This window comes from Leptosomus discolor, unplaced genomic scaffold, assembly GCF_034619465.1.
Source record: "Leptosomus discolor isolate bLepDis1 unplaced genomic scaffold, bLepDis1.hap2 HAP2_SCAFFOLD_35, whole genome shotgun sequence".
In the NCBI taxonomy this organism is placed as follows: domain Eukaryota; kingdom Metazoa; phylum Chordata; class Aves; order Leptosomiformes; family Leptosomidae; genus Leptosomus; species Leptosomus discolor.
This window is the reverse complement of record NW_028237764.1, coordinates 2,696,046-2,705,665: the sequence shown is the minus strand read 5'-3', so window position 1 is coordinate 2,705,665 and position 9,620 is coordinate 2,696,046. Positions and strand designations below refer to the sequence as shown.

Below are 9,620 nucleotides of genomic sequence, written 5' to 3'. Positions count from 1 at the left end.
CTCCAGTGCAGAAGAGCAAAGCTGACTGCTCAGCAGCACACGGGCAGAGGTGCTTCTCTTCACCCCACAGTCAGCCAGCACAAAGCAGAGGAAGGAAATGCATCTCAGTTGGGGGTGTTGTTGTGAAAAGTGGAGTGGCTTCGCTCAGAGGACTCTGTCCTAAATTTAATCTTTCCTTTCCTTTTTTGAGCAGTGATGCCACGCCAAGACACCGCAAATGTCCAACGGCAGCTCCATCACGCAGTTCCTCCTCCTGCCATTTGCAGACACGTGGGAGCTGCAGCTCTTGACCTTCTGGGTCTTCCTGGGCATCTACCTGGCTGCCCTCCTGGGCAACGGACTCATCATCACCGCCGTAGCCTGCGACCACCGCTTGCACACCCCCATGTACTTCTTCCTCCTCAACCTCGCTGTTCTTGACCTGGGCTACATCTCCACCACTCTCCCCAAAGCCATGGCCAATTCCCTCTGGAACACCAGGGCCATCTCCTACTCAGGATGTGCTGCTCAGGTTTTTCTCTTAGTCTTGGTGATCTCATCAGAGTTTTCTGTTCTCACCGTCATGGCCTACGACCGCTACGTTGCCATCTGCAAACCCCTGCACTACGGGACCCTCCTGGGCAGCAGAGCTTGTGTCCACATGGCAGCAGCTGCCTGGGGCAGTGGGTTTCTCAATGCTCTGCTGCACACGGCCAATACATTTTCACTGCCCCTCTGCCAAGGCAATGCTGTGGACCAGTTCTTCTGTGAAATCCCCCAGATCCTCAAGCTCTCCTGCTCACACTCCTACTTCAGGGAAGCTGGATTTCTTGTTGTCAGTGTCTGTTTAGTGTTGGGTTGTTTTGTGTTCATTGTGGTGTCCTACGTGCAGATCTTCAGGGCCGTGCTGAGGATCCCCTCGGAGCAGGGACGCCACAAAGCCTTTTCCACCTGCCTCCCTCACCTGGCCGTGGTCTCCCTGTTTGTCAGCACTGCCGTGTTTGCTCACCTGAAGCCCCCCTCCATTTGCTTTCCATCCCTGGATCTGGTGATGGCAGTTCTGTACTCGGTGGTTCCTCCAGCAGTGAACCCCCTCATCTACAGCATGAGGAACAATGAAATCAAAGATGCCCTATTGAAACTGATGACTGGATGCTTTTTCTGAAGCAATAAACTGCCCATCTTCTCCTGCATAGCATTTATACTGTAACACATTGCCTGCCCAGCCTGTCTTTTGCACTTTTTATTGTTGGTGGTGTTTTAGTTATCTGTGATGATGTTGTCATCCTTTTTCTCATTTACTGGCTGGTTTTCTTTTCTGACTGAGTTGCTGTGTGAATGAAGACCAGAGTTCTCTGTGTGCTTAAATGAAATAAAGGGCCCTTCAGTGACTTTTTTCACCTGAAATCCTTCCCCGAAGGTCTTTTTGGAGTTGCAGGGACAGTTCCAGTGTGGAGAGGTTGAAGAGAAAAGAGTCCTGGCGTGGCAGGACTGCCAGGGAGCACCAACACTTGGTCTTTCCAGAGCTACTCTCTTTTCGCTTCCACGTTCTCCTCCTGAGCCCCTGTGGTGGTGTAAGGCCTGAGTGCTCTGGCAGCTTGGTCACAGTGCTGCCATGTGGCTCTCTGGGCAGCTCACAGCTTTCCTGAGCGTTTCTCAGAGCCCCACTTAACACTAAAATTTGTGATCACGGTGAAGGCATTGAGCAGGGATGTGAGGATGGTTTAAAAAGTGGGGTTTGTGCGACTATCCCAGGAGGGCTGTTGTGAGCATCACATGGACCAGGATCAGAGCGTTGTAGAAAAGAGTGACACTAGTGAGGGGAGACAAAGAGTTGGAGAGGCCTTCTGCCTGCCTGCGCTGGGCAGTAGAGTTGCCCAAGGGTGGCAGCTCTGACGCACACCCAGGATGCCAGCACGGGCAGGACGGGGAGAGCTGGACCTAAAAAGCGGGTTATGGAAGCAAAGAGCCGGAGTGTCACAGTGTAACTGCAGGAGCCCTCCAGCAACGGGGTGAAATCACAGCAGCGGCCCGGTACCCCCAGGGCCACCAAACTGTATCAGGGACAAGAATGAAATGATTCCTGCAGATGACAGCAATGCCCCCCGCCAAGGTGCAGCTGCCTGCTGGAGACACACCTTCCAGCCCATGGGTCTTGCAGAGAGCAGTGGGTGGCACACAGCCCAGTGCTGCTGGCAGGGTTTGGCTCCCAGCAAGGACCACGCAGCACATGCAAAAGGGGCAGGAAATGCTCAGAAACCTGAGCAGCAGCCAGGACAGGGTGGGAGATCTGTAGCTGGTCTCCAGAGAGGACACATCCCCCAGGAAGAAGTCCACAGAGTGTTACGGCTACTGGTTGGCCACCACTCGCACAATGATGCTGGTCTTCCCAACCACAACCGAGGGCAAGTCATGAGAGAGGCAGAGGGACTGACGTGTAGCAGATCTCCAGGGTGGAGAAGTTCCTCAGGAAGAAATATGTGGAGCAGTGGAGGTTTGAGTCCACAATTGTGATGAGTGCAATCCCACTATTCCCGGTGAGGACCACAAGGTAGATAACAAGGAATACTGGGAAGCGCAGACCCTGCAGGCTGGAGTGCTCAGAACATCCCAGAAGAATGAAGCCAAATCTAACAGTGTGATTCTCCAAGCCTTTTCTTTGGGGCATTTTCCCTAGAAACAGCAATCCAAACCACCAGCTCTCAGAGGATGCTGATGGCCTGTCCACCATCACACACACTTCACGCCTAGGGAAAGACTACAAACCCCAGCATCCACGGGATTGCAGGGTTAGGCAAGCTTGGCCAAGAGCTGCAGGAACGTTTGGAAATCTAACAGGGGTTGCTTGCTGCAGCACGGGTTCTAAAGAGAGGAAAGAACAGAATCCTTGAGCCTGAAAGACTGGGGTTTGTCACGCGGAGAAAAGAAACTTGACTTTCTTTTTCAGAGGTGATTGTATTAAATGGACTACCTGGTGATTGATAGGTGAGAAAAAAGGAAGAAAATGGATAAATCTGAGGGCCTTAAAGAACAGTCTTGCTTACTTCCCTGTCCAGATCTTGCCAAAGCTGCATTTAATGAAAGAACATGAAGAAGGAACAGGGTGGAAAGGAGGAAAGGGATGCAAAGGGAGAAGACAAAGCAAGGCAAGGCTAGGTAATCAAAACAAAACAAGGCAAGGCACGACTTGCTTCTTAGAGCTCAGTGAGAGAGGTTAATCCCAGCTCTCCTCACATGTAAGAGCGCATCCCCTGACTCTGTGTCCACACACAAAGGTCTGGGAGACTATCCTAGATGGGAACTGTTCATTTTTACGTGGCGAAGGACGAATCCCATCAGGAGTAAAACAGGCTTCTGTCTGCAAGTGAATCCACCGACACTCATGCACCCATGGGACATTTTAACATGACCAATAAGCAGCAGTTTGTGCAGAAATCACAAGTTTTCAGGGTGCTAAAAGGCATTTTTATGCAAGCAGTCAAGCTGCTTCATGCTGTTTTCAGTCCTGCAGGGAAGGGAGTGATTAAAATTGGGTGATCTCCCTACGATACCCCATTTTCTTGAACAGGTCAGGCTTGTAGAACTGCCGAGTGAGCCCTGAATAATTCAGCATTCCTAAACTTGCTGCTCTGTCACTTGGATTTCTGACAGCTTACAAATCTAGCTCTCATCCCAACCCTGCAATGCTCCCAGTCCCCTGCAAGCCCTCGCAGGAGCAGAGCAATGCTCTTGCTGCCTGGGGCAACCGAGCCTTCCCTTTGCAGTTCCCACCTTCCCAGAGCATAGAGACTTCTGGCCGGGCACACCTGAGGGATGGGAGCCACAAGCGAGTAGCACGGCAAGAGCAGGTTGTTTCTGGTGAAGGAGAGACTCAGATGAAAGGTGTTTCAGAATCTCACTTTGACATGAGGAAGGAATATCCTCTTTGAGACAGAGGACTGAGGATGCTGACGGTGCCTCTCCAGCTATGGCCACCTCCCTTTGAGAAGCCTTCTTAAACTCTGGTGTATTAACAATGAGAACAGCAGCTCAGAAAACATGATAAAAGCATTCAGGTTGGCCAAGTGAAAAACACAGGGTGGTTTTTCTCAAGAGAAGGATCTGAGTTCACAACAACATGTGGTCCTAATAGTTTGATTCCTTTTCTGAGGTATTCCTGCCTCTTTCCTGTGAATTTTGTCTGTCTCATAGAGGTGCCATGCAAAGTGTCCAAGATAAAACTAGGGTTTGTGTGAGGGAGAAGTCACCATGATTGGTTTCTAATGTACCTGCTCATTCACATAACTGTGCAGAAAAATAAAATAGTTTTATTTTCAGACAAACTGTGAGATACCCACGTTGGTTTTTTTTTAAATTATGGTTTCAACTCAAAGCAACCATTTACCTGCAGATTCTCCACGATTTCCTGCTGGTTTGGAAATGCCCTCAAGCATACAGCCTATTCCTTTTAACTCTCCAGTGTCTCAGTGCTTCACAAGCTCACAGGTGGAGCACGGTTCAGGCCAGCCTTGCTCACGGAAAACTGCCAGAGTGACTTTCTCACGGGCAGAACTTTTCAGAGCTGAAGGAAACCCGTGCCAGGGAGCCCAGCCAAGCTGGACGGATGCCTGCACCTGCTTCTGCTGGAGTCTGTGCTGCAGCACTATCTCAGCATTTCAGGGCACAGCAAAGGGGATTTACCGTTGCCTGTTGTTATATATTTTCTCCCCTGTCCAGCCGAGGGGGTAAGAGTGATAGAGTGGCTTTGCTGGGCACTGGCATCCGGTCAGGCTCAAACCACCACACCCACGCAGAAGTCTGCCGATTCATAACTGCTACAGCTATGGCACACTCGATCAAAACTGCTGTTTTCTGGGGCCCCACAATGGGATCCAAAAAGCCCTGTGGTGGGTTGACCTCGGCTGGTTGCTGGGTGCCCACCAAGCTGCTCTCTCACTCTCCCTCCTCAGGAGGACACGGTGAGAAAACAAAATGAAAAACCACCTGGTCTGAGATAAAGGCATTTTAATAGAAAGAAAACCATGAATGTAAAGGCCACGTACTTAAGCAAAACAACAAAAAAAGAGAATATTTATCCTCTACTTCCCCTCCACAGGGGATGTGCAGCCACTTCCTGGGAAGCAGGGCCTCAGTGCACGTAGCAGTTGCTTTGGAAGACAAATGCCTTAAGAACGAATTCCTCCTCCTCCTTTACCCCCTTTCTCTTTGCCTTTATTGCTGAGCATGACCTCAGACGGTAGGAAACATCCCCTTGGTCACTTTGGGCCACTGCCCCAGCTGTGCCCCCTCCCAGCCTCTTGCCCACCCCCAGCTTACTGGCCCTTGGCGGGGGTTGGAGACCCAGCCTTGATGCTGTGTCAGCACCGCTCAGCCGTAGCCATCACATCTCTGCCTTGTCACCACCGTCCCCTCTGCACAACACTCGTGGACTGTGAAGAGGACAGTTAATGTCATCCCAGTGAGATCCAGTCCAAAAGCCTTTCCTGAGCTGAGGAGCAAAACCTGGACTCTATTCTGCGTCTGCTCTAATGAGTGGTGAGCAGGGGAAACAATCGCTTCCCTCAAACTTTTGGCAAGGCTTCTCTTCGTAATTCCCGGGACACCTCCTCACCAGCAGGGCACACTGCTGGAAGAGCTTTGGCCTTCCATTCCCCAGGACCACCAGGGTCTTTAGCACAGGACTGTACCCTGACCAGACGGTCCCCACAACACTGTGCTGGCTATCCCAGGTGCCAGACCTCATGCCAGTTTTTGTGCATGTCATCAGCTTTCTGAGAAGACAGTCCTCCCACCTGCCAAGGTTTCTCCACATGGATTCCCTAAGGCACCCCAAGCTGGTGTCCCTGACAAACACGATGAAGGTTGCATCCTCCAGGTCACCTTGTAAAGGAGAAGCATAGAAACCGCACCGGGCCCAGGAGAGATCCCCATGCTGCCTCACCTGCACTGCCCTCCAGGTAGGGTGTGATCCCTTCGCTACTAAATCTCAGTGCAGTCAGCCAACTGGTGTTTCACCCACCTACTTGTCTACCCGTGCAGACTGTGATGTCCTAACTTGGATACAAGGGTACTGCAGCAGAGCGTGTCTAAAGTCTTGCCAAAGTTGAGATAAATGGCATCCACTTTTCTCCTCTTATTCACAAACACAGGTAACTTATCCTGAAGGCAGTCAGCCTGGTGAGGCATGGTTGACCCTTGATTACATTACGTGCTGATCATTCTCAGTCACCCCCTTCTTCCTTAGGTAGGCAGAAATGTCACCCCACGAGGATTCATTCAGGAACACTCTTCTCATCAAAGCGTGTGGGTCCCTGGCTTGGACTTGTGGCCTTTTTTAGAGATGGGTGCAACGTTCCCTTTCCTACACTTACCAGGGACCTCTCTGTCACCATGACTTTCCCAAGGGGACTGGGAACGACTTGGCTCTGAGAGCAAGGTGCATCTGAGTGCAGGGAAATCTCCACACCAGCACAGTCCCTGTGACAGCCCTCCCTGCCTCCTCCCCCACTAAGCTCCTCCATTTGGCATCCCACCATCGGTGCCCGGCCCTGCACAGCCTCAGTTGTGTCCCATGCCTGTGTTGGCAGAGAGTTGTGCTGTGGGGTCTGGAAGGTGTGGGCCAGAAGAGATACTGCACAGGGCTGGCCATGCCCTAATACAGGCACGGAGACCACCAGGAGGAAGGAGATGGCCACGCAGCACAGGTCCCTCCCCACAGCTGGATTTATGGCCAGAGATTGAAATGGCTGATGCACGGGGCTGCTTTGTCCCCACTGCATTGGCAAAGCTTTCCTGGGGTGTCCAAGGAAAATGGCACAGGCCAGCTCCCCTCTCTTGCACCTCTGATGCCTTGCTTCCTTCTCCATGAGACCTGGCTCTGCGCCACAAGCCCACTAGAGCGTGTCCTCCCTCTGTATGGTCACCCAGCTCAGCTGACATTGGTGCTTTCCTCTCCTCAGCACTTCGCAGCCCAGCCCAGCCCCTCCTCAGCTCTCCACCCCACCCCTGCCCTCTCCCCACCCCAGCAGAGCAGCCCAGTCTGGGCTGGCCCCACAGCAGTGCCCACCGCAGGGTACTGCAGAGCTTTGGGCACTTGTCCCACAGCTGCAGCCTCTCTGAAGGGGTTCAAGATCCCCAGCAGCCCCAGGGCTGAAGATGACGCCATTGGCATGAGGAAGCAGGTGCCAGTCTCTCTCTGGCTCTCCTGCATCCATCCTGTAGGTGATCTCCCACCCCGACTGCCTTTGCCCCACTTTCCCTCCTTGCCAGCCCCGCTCCTGAGGGCAGCACCAAAACCTGAGCCCTGGCGCTCCTCAGCAGCTCACGCGTCTCTCCGGTCTTCTGTCCCTGTACCTGCTGCATCTCCACTGGCTCCCACAACATTGAAGAGTCCTTGTTTCTGGATACCTGCATTTAGTGGTTTACTCTGGAGGGTGTTTCACTGTCCGAGTCCTCATTCTCTGCTCCCCCCCACGGCATGTGGCAAGTCCCCATCCTCCCCTGGTCTCTCCAGATTCCTTTCCAGAGGGACGGACATCTGCCATTGCCACTTTCATAGCTGTGGTACCTTCAAGAAGGTGACTGGGAGCTCATCTACGATCTCCACTGCTCCTGGACACCATGAGGAGATTTTTTCACTCAAGTTTTTGTGTTTAAAAGATCCCTGTGTTACTGTGAGGTTCTGCCCATGAGCACAGGGAGAAGAGAAGGAGAAAATATGCTTTTACCATCCAAATCTTTTGAGTTGTTCTTGGCGGCAGCTGTAGAAGGAGAGCTCAGGCTTCAAGCACTGAACTGAGGAGATCCCCTTTATTGCAGAGATGCTATTACAAGGGTCAGAGGTGACACAGTGTCTTTCCTTCTGCAAGGATCAGACACAACAAGTCAGTTCCTCAGGAGAAGAGGCATGAAACCAAGCAATTCCCTCTGAGTGTGATTCTCCAAGGGAAAAACCCCAGAGCTTGGCCTAAACTCTGGGCAAAACCGTGGGCACTCTGCAGAGAAGGAGGCAGATTATTGCTGATGGAATAAGTACCATTGGATCAGTTTCCACACTGCTTCCTTGAGCTCCTGGTTCCTCATGCTGTAGATGAGGGGGTTCACTGCTGGAGGCACCACCGAGTACAGAACTGCTGTCACCAGGTTCAGGGATGGGGAGGAGATGGAGGGGGGCTTCAGGTAGGCAAACACGACAGTGCTGAGAAACAGGGAGACCACGGCCAGGTGAGGGAGGCAGGTGGAAAAGGCTTTGTGGCGTCCCTGCTCCGAGGGGATCCTCAGCACGGCCCTGAAGATCTGCACATAGGACACCACAATGAACAGAAAACAAACAAAGCCTAAACAGACACCAACCACAAGTACCCCAGCCTCCCTGAGGTAGGTGTCTGAGCAGGAGAGCTTGAGGATCTGGGGGATTTCACAGAAGAACTGGTCCACAACATTGCCCTGGCAGAGGGGCAGTGAAAATGTATTGGCCGTGTGCAGCACAGCATAGGGAAAAGCAGTGCCCCAGGCAGCTGCTGCCATGTGGACACAAGCTCTGCTGCCCAGGAGGGTCCCGTAGTGCAGGGGTTTGCAGATGGCAACGTAGCGGTCATAGGCCATGACAGTGAGGAGGCAATACTCTGCTGGTATAAAAAAGACAAACAGAAAGACCTGGGCAACACATCCCGAGTAGGAGATGGCCCTGATGTTCCAGAGAAAATTGGTCATGGCTTTGGGGAGAGTGGTGGAGAGGGAGCCGAGGTCGAGCAAGGAGAGGTTGAGGAGGAAGAAGTACATGGGGGTGTGGAGGTGGTGGTTGCAGGCTATGGTGGTGATGATGAGTCCATTGCCCAGGAGGGCAGCCAGGTAGATGCCCAGGTAGAGCCCGAAATGCAAGAGCTGCAGCTCCCGGGTGTCTGCGAATGCCAAGAGGAGGAACTGGTTTATGGAGCTGCCATTGGACATTTTCTCCCTCTGGGCATGGGGACCTGTTCAAAAAGTTAAAGACAGCGACAATTTCAGGCAGACTTCTCTGGGTATAATCTATTCACTTTCTCATAGAACATCCCCCAAACTGCTCTTCCCTTTTCAGGATGGCCTTTTTTGAGCTCCGGTTGCTGCTTCTTGAGGGTGTCCCAGAGAGCTGGAGGTTCTGCTGTGGGCTCTGCAGGAGTCAGAGTCTTACCTACAGTGAGAGGTAAATAGGAACAAAGAGTGGTCTGAGATTAAATGCACTTCTGATGTCAAAGACCTTTACAGCTTTGTGGATCCCGACATGATTCACCCGACAACAGAGCCAATTTTAGTTTGTGTACTCTGTTCTAGTTGTGCCATCACCGCTGAGGAGTGCTTTTAAGGCAGAAATCCTTGGCATTTCTGTTGCACTCCTTGTGACACAGTTTTGGTCCTGTGAGGCAAGTGACGGCCGCTCGCTCACCCTCCCCTGCCCCAGGGAACAGGAGAGAATTGGAAGGGTAAAGGTAAGGAGGCTCATAGGTTGAGATGAAAACAGTGTAGTAAATTAAATAAAACAAAATTTAAATAATAATGATAAGAATAGCACATATATATATGAATAATGCATAATGCAATTGCCCACCACCCACTGACCGAGACCCAGCCCATTCCCGGCTAGCGATCCCAGCGGAGAAAATCCT

The 9,620-nt window shown here is 52.0% G+C and overlaps 1 protein-coding gene and 1 pseudogene across 1 annotated transcript; one reads left to right on the top strand and one right to left on the bottom strand.

Annotated features, from left to right (window-relative positions):
* Positions 1-217: 217 nt before the first annotated feature.
* Positions 218-1,175, top strand: LOC147413030 (olfactory receptor 14C36-like; annotated as a pseudogene).
* A 6,817-nt stretch (positions 1,176-7,992) lies between these two features.
* LOC147413029 (olfactory receptor 14C36-like) lies at positions 7,993-8,928 on the bottom strand. The gene has a single exon (XM_086480745.1). It carries the CDS (start codon positions 8,926-8,928, stop codon positions 7,993-7,995), a length of 936 nt encoding a protein of 311 aa, XP_086336871.1.
* Positions 8,929-9,620: the final 692 nt, after the last annotated feature.

What these genes read in the sequence shown, in the direction of transcription:
- LOC147413029 (XM_086480745.1), bottom strand. Translation starts at nt 8,928, where the DNA reads ATGTCCAATGGCAGCTCCATAAACCAGTTCCTCCTCTTGGCATTCGCA.